This window comes from Trichoderma asperellum, chromosome 2 (genome assembly GCF_020647865.1).
Source record: "Trichoderma asperellum chromosome 2, complete sequence".
NCBI classification, from domain to species: Eukaryota; Fungi; Ascomycota; class Sordariomycetes; order Hypocreales; family Hypocreaceae; genus Trichoderma; species Trichoderma asperellum.
In genome coordinates, this window is record NC_089416.1 from 1,004,835 (window position 1) to 1,018,005 (window position 13,171).

Here is a 13,171-nt window from a genome sequence, read left to right on the forward strand (position 1 = left end):
ATTTCCACGTTACACTTTTGCTCCCTAGCGCCGCATCGCTGCCAGAACTGGATACGTTGCCCGCCTTAGATCCAGAAAAAATTTGGCTCTCGCCAGCCCCGGCCGTTATTGGTGTAGCATCGATTTTGTCCCAGTAGTCGCATCAACCGCGGGAAAAAAAAAAAAAAATTAGTCCACACAGAAGAGCGTAGAAGGAAACCTGACATAAAAATTTTCCATCCATGGTGCTTGGTAGTATGCAGTAGTTCTGCTCGTATCGTTCCTCAGCGCAGCTTGGCCAGGCGACGATCAGCAACCGGGGGAGCTGAAAAGTCCAGCCCCTTGTAGCAGTAGCACTGCTGCCACCGTATTGCTTCTCTGCAGCAAGCATCTTTACCGAGTGCGAGCCCCGTGGCCTTTCTGGGAACATGCAGCACGAGGAATCTCAATGTTTCACTGCCAACGGCATTCTGTGCAGCTTTGAAATGCAACGGAAGAATGCACTGTGAATCCCTTTTGGAAAGCAGCGCATAAGAGTAGGTGGACGGGAGCAAACAAGGTGGCTTCTTACGTTTTTCTTTTCTTTTTTCGTTTCTCATCGCTGCAAGAAAAAATTTTACTTGGTGCTACCCTCTGTTGCATGGGCTGTGTCTGCATTGATCCTGCATTAATCCTTCACGTTTTGGTATCTGTCGCGTAAAAAAAGCATTCACCCTTTAATAAGAATTGCGCGCCGGTCAGAAGAAATCACCAACTCATCACATATAACATTTCCCAGAACATTCGGTGAGAGATCCATCATACATACATACATACATGCTCCAAGTATGTATGTACATGTCCATATCCATCACTTTCAGCGATTGTGGGCTCTTCCCAGCCTCGTACTGCACAGCTGTTGACGCCCTAGCCCGCGTTGAGGTACCCCCCCGGTGAGCGCTAACCTCCGGGGTACTTGACACATGCAAAAAGCGCAGCCAACTCCGAAAATAAGCGCTACTTGCTATCCGGGGCCCAGCCTAATGCAAAACCTAGAGTAGGGCCGCCGCTATTAAAGCCCACTAGTAAAAGCAGCAGCCCTCTTTTCTCTCTCTTTTGCTGTACAAGTAGTACAAGTAAGCGGTGTTGAGCGAGCGGGCTAAGCTTTGTTGAGATAAAACTTTTTTTTTTTTTTGTCTTGTTGTATTCCGAAATCCGAATTTGTATATACCCTGTGATCGCACGCCTCAGATAAGCCTACATACTACTACTACTGCTTGTAGCACTGTATAATAATGCGTGGGGATGTCAAAATATCAATGCCCAGCCTCCCGTTGTAAACTTAATTCTTTTTTTAGGCGGTGCTCCATCCAAAAAAAAACATTCAATACTTACATAACATACAATCATTCATACATATATCAATACAAAACTTTCAAAACAATAGCTTATGTGAATCTCAACATCACTGTTTGTTCCCCTCCATTCATGTCATGTAGTACTTGGGACCTTCGCCTCCCTGTGGTACTTGCCAGTTGATGTCCTGCTGAGGAGCTTTGATATCACATGTCTTGCAGTGAATGCAGCTGGTGTTTTGATGTCAGTCTCTTGATGAAAAGAAAAGAAGAAGAAAAGACGAAGAAGAAGGGAAATAGTTGGTGCTACTCACTTTTGTGCATTGATCTGGAATCGCACGCCGTGGGGTTTTGACTCGTCCTCAACATACTCATACACGCCAGCTGGGCAGAAACGGTTCTCCACGCCCTTAAAGGTCGGATAGGCCTTCTCCGTATGGGCGTCCCAGTCCTGAACCTGCAAGTGCACAGGCTGGTCCTCCTCGTGGTTGGTGCCGGTCCGCGAAACGCTCGTCAGGATATCGAAGCTGATCTTGCCGTCGGGCTTCTCGTACTCAATCTTGGGGTACTGGTCCGCAGGCTTGGTCGAGGCATAGTCCGGCTTGCCATGCTTCAGCGTCCATGGAACGCGACCCTTGAAGACGTACGCCTCCAGGCCAGAGTAAGCCACGCCGCCGTAGACGCCGAGCGGGTTGTGCCACGAGGGCCGCATGTTGCGCACCTCCTTGAGCTCCTTCCAGATGGCCGACTTGCGCAGCGAGTCTTCGTAGTCGTAGAGGAAGACGGTACCTTCGTTGGGCTCTTTCAGGGCGTTCCAAGCGGCCTCTGCGGCCAGCATGCCCGACTTCATGGCGTTGTGCGTACCCTTGACCTTGGGGACGTTGACGAAGCCGGCCGAGTCTCCGATGAGGGCACCGCCGGGGAAGGCAACCTTGGGTATGCTCTGGAAGCCGCCTTCGACGAGAGCTCGGGCACCATATGAAATGCATTTACCGCCCTCCAAGACGCTCTTGAAGAGAGGGTGCTGCTTCAGCTTCTGGAACTCCTGGTATGGCGACAGCCAAGGGTTCTCATAGTCCAGCGACACAACCAAGCCCAAGCTCACCAGATTCTCTCCAAAGTGGTACATAAAAGAACCGCCGTATACATCCTTCGGCAGGGGATAGCCCATGGAGTGGACAATCAAGCCCTTTTCAAACTTGGCAGGGTCAATCTCCCACACCTCCTTGACACCCAGGCCGTATGTCTGGTGCTGGCTGTCTCGTCGGAGATCGAACTTGTTGATGACCTTCTTGCTCAAGCTGCCATGGCAGCCCTCGCCAAACATTGTGACTCTCGCGTGGAACTCCATGCCGCGCTCAAAAGAATCCTTGGGCTTTCCATCTCGTCCAATTCCCAGGTCGTTTGTAGCAACACCCTTGACCGATCCATCTGCATTGTAGAGAACCTCTGAGGCAGCAAAGCCCGGGTACAGCTCAACACCAACCTCCTCCGCCCGCTCGCCGAGCCACTTGATAAACTGGTTCAAGCTGACAATGTAGTTGCCGTGGTTGTGCATCTGAGGCGGCGCAGGGATCGGGATCGCAGCCGTCTTGGTCAGGAAGCGCATCTTGTCCTTGCCAGCCGGCGTCGCATGCTCAAAGCGGTTGGGGTTCGATTCGTCGAGCCAGTCGGGGATAAGCTCATTGATGGCAGAAGGCTGGATGACGGCGCCAGACAGGATATGGGCGCCCACCTCGCCGGCCTTTTCCAGCACCAGCACTCGGAAATCCTCGTTGCCCGCCTCGTTGGCGAGCTGCTTCAGGCGAATGGCGGCACTGAGCCCCGCGGGGCCGGCGCCTATGATGCAGACGTCGACCTGGTCTGACTCACGCTCAATCGTCAAAGGGTCGAGAGAGTCCTCCTCGGCGGCCATGCGCAGCCGCAGAGACGTGCTGAAGGGCCTGACGGCAGCAATTGGCATGCCCATCGCCGGCCGGACCATCAGCGGAGTTCTCCGCGTCGCTGCTACGGCGCCGAGGAACCTTGCTGGCCGACATCTGGAGATCGCCCGGGTGCCGCGCAGGGCGCATCTTGATACGGGCGCGGGCGCCGACATTGTGTGCTGACCTTGCCTTCTGGAGTTCAGCCGCAGCTTCGGGGGAGAAAGGCCCAGGAGAGGGAGAAGCAATTGGCGAGAGCAGAAGGCTAGAGAGACGAAAAAGAAAAGCCGTGCCGTGGGCGCTGCGGCATCGACGTCAAGGACGGACCCGAGCTACTATTATTATTGTCTGCGCAGCGATTGGCTGCCAAGGTCCCCGGATTTCTATAGCCGATCGCAACCGGAGTCGCCTTGTACTTGCAGGTACCTGGTGCAGGAAGACCACACGCTCTGCAAGCATTGGCTAAGCTCGGCTCATAAAGTAGCTTCAAGGTTCCCTCTTCAAGCTCTCTATCCCAAGCCTCAAATAACCGCAGCAGAGAAACGCCAACGCTGTCTGTAATTCTGACAGTAGAATCTGGAGCTCTAAAGCTCCAAACTTTTTTTTTTTTTTTTTTTTTTTTTTTTTTTTTGTTTTCATAAAGCTCGCCGATGCCGCAGACAGCTCATCCCTTTGTGGGTGTGCATTAAAGGCCGCCTTAGGCCATGGCTGCTTCGATATCGGCGGTATTCTACCTACCTACTATATGTACATATAAGCTGGAGCGGCTCTAGTCCCATAATCCTGCAGCTTCATACAAGCTTGACTGCTGTCTGAGGTAAAGCATGTAACTGCAGCGTCAGACGCAATACGTAGTAAGTTTACAAAACATCTGAGCATGTGCCATTTCTCTGTGAGAGATTCTTTTGCTTGCGTTGTCTGCCCCGTCATGCTCCGTACTACGGACTACCATTACCTAGGTACGCTTCGCCGAGTAGGCTATTCCACGGTAAGGCGGCCCGCTCTCTTAGCCGCGGTCCGTAATATGGCGATCTGTTATGTCTACCGAAACATTTTCTCCAAGCCGAAAGGCTGATTATCACGAGACATGGGGAATATGGAACGCTTAAAATCCTGTTTCAGCCTAGCCGATAAGGAAATCCGTACGCACTACAGTATATGTATATGCGCGGCCGAATGTAAAAACCAGCTCAGTCACACCAAGATGTAGGGTAGCGGTAGCCTAGGCGGTAGATTGAACCAAGCTCTGCGTATAACTGCGTCTAAGCAATAAGCACTCTTGCCTTGGAAGATTCGTTTTGTCGCATGCTACTCTCAAAGATCTAAGTGGAAAACCTGTTTTCATAGTCTTCTCGTGATGGGCCGCCTAGAAACAACAAGGCGCAAGACAAGGATCCCCGGTGCAAGCATCACATTACATCATAAGGGTATATGCTGACCTCCCTCCCTAGGTTCAGTGAACTTTGTCTAACGCTCATCAACCTTGAGACTGTTGTCAGCGTCACTTTGACGGTGTCTAATGACGTAGGGGCTCTAGCAGAAGACGTAGCTCCTATGGAAAGTCTCCAGATGTTGGGGTCAATTACGTCAAGAGCTGATAGATAATATGGAATTCTATTGTCATCTTACAGGGCCGCACGCAGAGCATAGAAGTGTCTCAAAGAATGAGTGTGTTCAAATTTAACATGATACTCCAACCCCTTGCATCCACCCCTACATATGTTTTGTATTCCCTGTCTATCCTGATAACCACGCTTTAACCTCTAACTCAAATCAAACCCAGCCCCTGACGATATCGCGTACAGTAGTTTCGTTCGTAAAGTTGATTCCGACTTGTAAACCGGTAGCTTCAGCAAGTTAACACACGTGCTTGTGCTCGGTAGTCGTTCTTGGTCCGAGCCCCCGTCTCGAATGGCAAATTTCGGATTCAGTTGTGAAAAGCCAAGGAGCGGTGCTCTTGGTGTTGAGCTGACATATTTGAGAACGTCGCGTCTCTGAGCGTCTGTGAAGCCGTTCATGACGTTCCAAAACATTTTAATTGTGGGATGCTCTTCTCCATCGTCACCTATAGCATAAAGACCGCTATAGATTGTATTTCGGCGTAAATCTTCGACATCAATTGCCATGGAGTCGCCGCCAACCAGGCGCTGTAGCTCAGATTGGTTAAACATGGACAGCCATGAGGGTCGAATAATTTCGCGAAGCCCGCGCAGAAAAGCCATGGTCTGGGGAGCCGGCTGCAGAACCAAGCGATGACGGGCTGCGTAGGATATGTAGAGCAGGCGATTGTCGTTTGTAACTGATACCTCATCACCGTTGGGCACCAATTTTCTGCTAACAGTCTTGACAGGCTCCCCTGGAGCTGATACCTGGTCTGTAATGGTAAAGTCGAATCCCAGGGCGGATACGTCTCCCGGGTAATTCTTGAGGTTGAGGAGGCCTTTGTATAGTTCCTCGTCCATGTCTTGGAGATCGTTGACACTACCTTTGTAGCTATTCTCCTCTTTTCGATTGGGCGATGGCCATTTTAGGAGGAAGAACCCAGCAAACGCAAGGTCAACAAGGATCCCTTCGTACATACACTTCCCTACAATACGGCCAAGGAATTCGTAACGCCTGAATAACTCAGATATTGTTTCTCTCCACTCGTGATCAGATTCGGTAAGCCCCTGCTGACGCAGTGACTCGCGAAGTATATCCAGAGCCATGGGATTGGGATAGAGTAGCCCCTTGTCACTGGATGTGAACATGCCCAGGCCTCCAAGCTGATTTCCGAAAGCCTCCGATGTAACACTGGTTAAAAATTCTTTGGTAACGCCACCACCATCTATACCCGCTTCAGGGGTGTCGAACTGGTCAACAAAGGTGATCTGAATGGGGTCTTTTAAGCCCTCCCCTAGCTGATAGAACTGCTCGAATGCATCTTCAAATAGCTGACCGCGACGGATTTTCGCATGGTGCCTTCCCAAGGGAGGCATCGGGAATACGTTATTACCGCTTCTGCGAAGTCTGTCAAGATTAATGAAGGACCTGAAAATCATGACTCGCGTCTCGAACGGAACAACAAATGGAATATGTTTGAGAATTTCCAATTTGGGCCCCATTTCTGCAAGTCTTCGTTCCCTTTGAGCGCGAATCTGGCGAGCTTTGAGCCTTTCCAATCTGACATGACGAGAAAGCCGCTGCGCAGCAAAAGTTGAATGCGATCCAAAACCATCATCAAACGAAGCTACAGCTTCATCTGCCTCTGAATCGCTGTCCTCAGCTTGCTCCTGGATCTGTCTCTCTTCTTCTGCTATAACGGCCCCAATAAAATCCTCCTTCTCCAGTTTGCTCGTCATGAGCCAGTGATCCGCTGACAGGAAATGCTTCCGCGAGTCTCTTTCGTAGAGCATTTTTAACGAAGTTGTGACGATTGCGCGAAGGCTCTCTAGATCGAGCTTTGTAGATACTTCCGAAGCTGGAGACTTGGTGGCGGCCTTAGGCTCATCTGAGACTGTCGACGAGTCCCCCCAGTAGGAGTTGAGTCGGGCTGTAGTTGAAGCCTCGAGAGCTGCCTGAGTTTGGGTAATTTCCTGAACATTGTAATGCAGAGCAAATGCCGTATTTTTGAGAAATATGATGAGCGCTTCAATGTCTTTTAGTGCTAGACTGCATGATCTTGTTCGTGATTGTGGCACATCGCTGCTTAAAACTTGAGGGTAAATGCCACTCAAGAAGTCTTCATCATCGCTGAGTCTGAGAATGAAGGTGTAAAGCTCTAAAAATAAGAGGATAATTCTCCATTCTTGTTCTTCCGTATGTGATGAAGAAGACCAAGATACAGTCTCATAGAAATATCGGTGGAGCACTCTTGCTGGCCGCTCAGACTCGGTTTTTAATTTTTGAAATATCGAGGTTTTGGTCATCATTTGCCAAAGGTATTTAACAATGGGGATGTTACCCCCTGCGGTAGGTATCTCCTCGAGGAACAACCTCATACGTGTGTCGTCCGCTCTTGTGGGGAAACTTTGCAGTAAAGCGAGAATATAGCCAGCGAGGAGTTCGCTTCCTTCCAGCTCTTGGTTTGAAGACTGTGCCAAGCTAGTAGAGAAGTCACGCAGCAGACTGGAAATGCCATTGCTGTCAACAAGCCGCAGCAGCTGTTGAGTAACGTATGATGACGACAAGAAGACAAGAGACTCGGTAGCTACCTCGTTGGGTTGATCAGGAGACGGCTGTGTGCTTATGCGAATGCTAATATCGGATGATAAAGCAGACAGTTGTGTAAAAATAGCTTTCAGACGGATCAAGTTCTGGTTAGAATCTTTCTGTACCCTGCTCAAGTCAATATAGTGGGCTAGGAGCCAGAAAAGACGATCCTTGTCTGGCAAAGCATCGGGTTTATAAGTATATAATCGTAATATTTCTGCCGCAAGCTTCTCCGTATTAATGATTTCGCCCATACGATCGATATTTTGCTCGAAGAATCGGAGATTCTTCGTGGTTAGAAATCGTAGCGCTAATGCGGAGTATGCTTCTGACTCTATTAGAGGCGTCGAATTAGCATCGTGCTATTCCTGCTAAAGTGAAACAGACTTGTAAACCAGTTTTGCATACCGTTTTCCGCGCCTGCATTTAAAGGTGCTGAGAGAGATTTGAGAGTCGCTTCTAGCCATTCTCGACTACGCTGTGATTGGCACAGCTTTGCCAATGCCGAATAGTACTCGTTAACAGATGCTAATATGATGAGGGGAAAGTTGACGGCCAGATGGTTGACGAGTGTAAGGATATGCTGAAGTTCCAATGACGTATCACTAAGAAGCCGAGTCAGCATGTGCCTAAGATTACGAGGTGCTGAAAACGTGTAGCAGCTTCCAGCAGCTCTGTCTTTCGCGGGTGAGCAGCTATTATATACATACTCTTTAGAAACTAAAACGTCTAACGCTTGCACAAGAACCACCATTAGTTTTTGGAGCCGTGATATATGATGGCTGGCGTCATAAAGCTGTTGGAGAGAGACATTGTTACAGTCGTCGATGAATAAAAACAGTCGTTGCATATCACCGGCACGAGCGGCAGAGAAAAAAGACAACAGGAGAGGAAAAGAAACGTATAGCCTCTGGGAAGCACCGGCATCGGAGAGAGATTGATAGGCAAGGTCGAAGTCATTCCTCCGCTGCTCCTTCAGGGTAGACCTTGATCTGTATCCTCTCCATGTTTTCTGTATCTGTGATGCGGCCTTCAAACGCCGCCTTTCCACCTGTCGCTTTTCTCTGTCGGCCTGAGCATCCGAAACGGTCTTTGTAGCATTCGAAGCGGCCGAGGGCGACCATGATGTGTTGGAGAACGGGTTGCTGGCCTGCCCGCTCAGGTTCACGTTTCTCGGCCGCCGGGAGCTGCCCGTGAAAGTAGAGAACATGGCGGCGGCTTTAGCTTTTCTAATAGCTACACGCAGACATCAAGGAGACGGATCGACAAACATGCTATGCAGCACCTGCGTACGATATTCTGTTGTTTTGCGGTTGCTGCGGCGATTCTAGAAGATTCAGCACCGAAGCTGTCCGTCCGTCATCAGTCATCAACAGGCTCCCCTTCGCATAGCATCATCGCTGGTGGGGCAAAAGTGCTCGGGGGCTAGTGTCGCGTGCTGATAAGATAAGAGGTTTCAGCAATCGGTCACCGCCTTTGAACATCCCACCAACACAGTGCGCGGACGCGGGGCAACCACTGTTACCCTTGTTTCCTTTGTGTGCTTTTGAGAACTCTGTTTTTTTCTTTGGGGGCGCTGCGTGGCACTGGAAGGCGAAGTCCTTGTTCAAATTTCGACGTGGCTTCAAGTGGCACCACGTAGCTCCCGCTAGGGACAAAGCAAGAAACGAGGCTTCTGGCGCCTCCGTAAAATTTTTTGAAGAAAGAGCAGACTTTGCATCACACCCTCTTTGTTCGATAGGCCGGCTATTAGTTCAGAGACTTGGCTGAGGCGGGGTTGGCAGTTTAGCACTAACAAAGAGAAGCACAAACAAAGGGATTCTTTGTTATCAGCTACTTTGCCATGCAGACCAACAGGTACCTCCCCTTACTCAGGCGGATTCTAGTGCCTTGATTGGCAGTGCTCTGCACTGTGCAGCCATGCGATACCCTAATACATCCAGTAGGAAGTCGCAACTCGCCGCTAAGGAGGCACGGAAGGTCACTCCACCGCTAGACAGGTTTAGCAGCCCAGGAAAAAAAAAATGTCAAGCGGCTTTGAAAATTCTCTTTTTTTCTTCCTCCACACAACGTCCACCTTTATCCAAACAACCCAAAACCCATAAAACCGAGATAGTTCAGAGGTACGGTCTTCGTACTTAATCTCTGTTCTTGCTCTTTTCTTCAATCAAGAAAACCAAAAAAAATTGAAAAACCCCAAAAAACCCTACCCACCCACCTTCAAGTCCCGCGCGACGTCGTCGACAACGGTCACCGCAAAAAAACAAAAATTCAATCTTTGAGACAACTCACCCCAGTTGCCTCTATCACCAAGTCGCTCTGCCTGCAGATTGTTCATTCTGACTCGCTGAGCACTACTCATTTTCTCATTCTCCTTTTCTGAATCAGTGAGTGCTGCTGACGCGGAGTATCATGGCCGCCATCTGGCGGGGACACGATATCTCTTTCCCTGCGTCTTTCTGTTGCTGACCTTGTTGTTCTACAGTCTTGTTCGATACCCGTGATTTAGTCAACCGTCGCAATGGCCGCCAACACCACCTCGGGCGCTGTTGACCAGCTCGCCAACGAACTCAACAACACATCCCTCAATGGCAGCGGCGATGTCAAGGCTCCTGCCGTGGACACTGGTGTGAGCGCTGGTGCTGAGGACGCCTCTGCTCCTACCCCCACTGCCGCCCCCCACCCCCAGAACTCTGCCTCGCTCTACGTCGGAGAGCTCGACCCCTCCGTCACCGAGGCCATGCTCTTCGAGCTCTTCTCCCAGATTGGTGCCGTGGCTTCCATCCGTGTCTGCCGTGACGCTGTCACTCGCCGCTCTCTGGGTTATGCCTACGTCAACTACAACTCTACCCCTGATGGCGAGAAGGCTCTGGAGGAGCTCAACTACACTCTGATCAAGGGCCGTCCTTGCCGTATCATGTGGTCTCAGCGCGACCCTGCTCTGCGCAAGACCGGCCAGGGCAACGTGTTCATCAAGAACTTGGACGTTGCTATTGATAACAAGGCTCTCCACGACACCTTTGCTGCCTTTGGCAACATTCTCAGCTGCAAGGTTGCCCAGGATGAAACCGGCGCCTCCAAGGGTTACGGTTTCGTTCACTACGAGACTGATGAGGCTGCTGCTCAGGCCATCAAGCACGTCAACGGCATGCTGCTCAACGAGAAGAAGGTTTACGTCGGCTACCACATCCCCAAGAAGGACCGCCAGAGCAAGTTTGAGGAGATGAAGGCCAACTTCACCAACGTCTACGTGAAGAACATCAGCGCTGACGTGACCGATAATGAGTTCCGTGAGCTGTTTGAGAAGTACGGTGATGTCACCTCATCTTCTCTGGCCCGTGATCAGGAGGGCAAGTCTCGTGGATTCGGATTTGTTAACTTCACCACTCACGAGGCTGCTTTCAAGGCTGTCGAGGAGCTGAACGGAAAGGATTTCCGTGGCCAGGAGCTCTACGTTGGCCGTGCCCAGAAGAAGCATGAGCGTGAAGAGGAGCTGCGAAAGTCTTATGAGGCTGCGCGCCTTGAGAAGGCCAGCAAGTACCAGGGCGTCAACCTGTACATCAAGAACCTTGATGATGACGTTGATGACGAGAAGCTTCGCCAGATGTTCGCCGAATTTGGCCCCATCACTTCTGCCAAGGTCATGAGAGACACCCCTCAGGAGGGCGAGGAGGAGGTCAAGGACCAGGAGAAGGACAAGGAAAACAAGAAGGAGTCCGAGAACGAGGCCGAATCGGCCGAAAGCGCCGAGAAGAAGGCTGAGAAGAAGGTTGACAAGAAGCTTGGTAAGAGCAAGGGTTTCGGTTTCGTCTGCTTTAGCAACCCTGATGATGCCACCAAGGCTGTTGCCGAGATGAACCAGCGAATGATCAACAACAAGCCTCTCTATGTTGCTCTTGCCCAGCGCAAGGATGTTCGTAAGAGCCAGCTTGAGGCCAGCATCCAGGCTCGCAACGAACTGCGAATGCGGCAGGCCGCCGCGGCAGCTGGTATGCCGCAGCAGTACATGCAGCCCCCCGTTTTCTATGCTCCTGGCCAGCAGCCAGGCTTCATCCCCCAGGGTGGTCGTGGCATGCCTTTCCCCCAGCCTGGAATGCCTCTTCCTCAGGGTGGCCGTCCTGGCCAGTTCCCCGGATACCCTCAGCAGGGTGGCCGTAACGTTCCTCAGGGTATCCCCCCCAACATGTACGGCCTCCCTGGCCAGTTCCCTCCTCAGTTTGGCCAGCCTGGAACTCCTCAGTTCATGGCTGCTATGCAGCAGGCTCAGCAGGCTGCTCTTGCTGGCGGCCGTGGAGGCGCTCCTCAGGGTGGCCGTGGCAACGTCGCCGGCATGCCCCCCAACGTTCAGGGCGGAATGCCCGGCTACCCCCCAACAACCGCCAGGGTATGGGACGTAACAACAACGCTGGCCGCAACGGCAACTTCAACAACCAGGCTCCTCGCGACAACGCTGCCAATGCCAACGCCGCCAACGCTCCCTCTATGCTCCAGTCTCAACTTGCTGCGGCTCAGCCTGCCCAGCAGAAGCAGATTCTTGGTGAACTGATCTTCCCCAAGATCCAGGCCATCAACTCTGAGCTTGCCGGCAAGATCACCGGTATGCTCCTGGAAATGGACAACTCTGAGCTTGTCAACCTGTAAGTTACCTCACTCTCCTGATGATCAACTTTGGATATTAACCCTGTTTCTTTTAGCATTGAGGACGAGGCTGCTCTGAAGGCCAAGGTTGACGAGGCGCTGGCCGTCTACGATGAGTACGTCAAGTCTCAGGGTACCGCCCCTGAGAAGAAGGAGGAGGAAACCAAGGCTTAAGCAAAGCCAAAATTTCCAACTTTGACACGCAGTATCTTTTCCTTTGTCGTTTAAAAAATATTTGACTACGGTGAGAGATGGAACTCGCATGACACCGAATGATACGTGAGATGCAATATGATATGCCACGTTTGCCTACGTCTATTGCATCATGTAAGGATAGAATTATTTGCTATATTTTCTCAAGGATGAACAAAAGTTGTGTGGTTTGGGAGGTGGTATTTTCGGATGCGAGATGTCGCCTCGCCTAGGCTGGGACGAGAAAGAAACATCGTCGCCGGTAAAAATTCAGGCTCACTGGGATGGCGTTGCGGGTTGCAGGTTTTATGAAGGCTGCCTCTGGGCTATACCCCCATGAACATGGTCCACTTTCACTCTCAAAAAAGTACGGATGCAGAGGCTTGAAATCGGATAGGATTTTAGGGAATTTTCTAATAGATAACATGTTCTTAAACTGATGGGTGTGCTATACGTGATGTGATGAATATGATGTGTGACTGAGTTAATGTATAGTCTAGTCTCTATATTCAAGTCACTTGGGCTATCTAGAGCTGCTTTGCAGTGGTTTGGAACTCCCAAGTATACAAGATACGACGTTGTGAATGAAATAGCTGCGATAAATTGACACTGCCAAACCTAGGAGGTAGTAATTACATACCCAACCATGCCCAGCGCCCAACCAAGGCTGTCACTTTTCATTTGAAGGAAAGTTAGTCCTTTGCACCAAAAAAAGTTGATCAAAACGCCCCTCTCCTTTGCGAAGAAAAACAAGACCGCCATTGACCGAACACTGAAACACTGCCCCAGTTACATAGATAAGATACACAGGATAACCACACATGCCGAGTACATTTTTGAGATATACTACAAGATGTGAGAACAGGAGATTTGGAAAGGAAAGAACACCAGTAGAAGAAACTAGAGTGACGTGAA

The 13,171-nt window shown here is 50.6% G+C and overlaps 4 protein-coding genes across 4 annotated transcripts; 2 read left to right on the forward strand and 2 right to left on the reverse strand.

The window, feature by feature from the left end:
• Nucleotides 1-540: 540 nt before the first annotated feature.
• Nucleotides 541-3,833, reverse strand: TrAFT101_002645 (uncharacterized protein). Its single transcript, XM_024902333.2, has 2 exons — nt 1,628-3,833; nt 541-1,544 (listed from the first exon to the last, which is right to left on the reverse strand). The coding sequence occupies exons 1-2, from the start codon at nt 3,409-3,411 to the stop codon at nt 1,445-1,447; spliced, it is 1,884 nt and encodes a 627-aa protein (XP_024763767.1). The 5' UTR covers nt 3,412-3,833; the 3' UTR covers nt 541-1,444.
• Nucleotides 3,834-4,789: 956 nt separating this feature from the next.
• Nucleotides 4,790-9,090, reverse strand: TrAFT101_002646 (uncharacterized protein). The gene is made up of 3 exons (XM_024909499.2): nt 8,137-9,090; nt 7,835-8,031; nt 4,790-7,760 (listed from the first exon to the last, which is right to left on the reverse strand). The coding sequence occupies exons 1-3, from the start codon at nt 8,634-8,636 to the stop codon at nt 4,999-5,001; spliced, it is 3,459 nt and encodes a 1,152-aa protein (XP_024763768.1). The 5' UTR covers nt 8,637-9,090; the 3' UTR covers nt 4,790-4,998.
• An 857-nt stretch (nt 9,091-9,947) lies between these two features.
• PAB1_1 (Protein phosphatase PP2A regulatory subunit B) lies at nt 9,948-11,972 on the forward strand (the record flags this gene model as incomplete). Its single annotated transcript, XM_066126660.1, has 1 exon — nt 9,948-11,972. The coding sequence occupies one exon, from the start codon at nt 9,948-9,950 to the stop codon at nt 11,970-11,972; it is 2,025 nt and encodes a 674-aa protein (XP_065982764.1).
• Nucleotides 11,973-12,025: 53 nt separating this feature from the next.
• PAB1_2 (Protein phosphatase PP2A regulatory subunit B) lies at nt 12,026-12,238 on the forward strand (the record flags this gene model as incomplete). Its single annotated transcript, XM_024899408.2, has 2 exons — nt 12,026-12,063; nt 12,121-12,238. The coding sequence occupies 2 exons, from the start codon at nt 12,026-12,028 to the stop codon at nt 12,236-12,238; spliced, it is 156 nt and encodes a 51-aa protein (XP_024763769.2).
• Between the last annotated feature and the right edge of the window lie 933 nt (nt 12,239-13,171).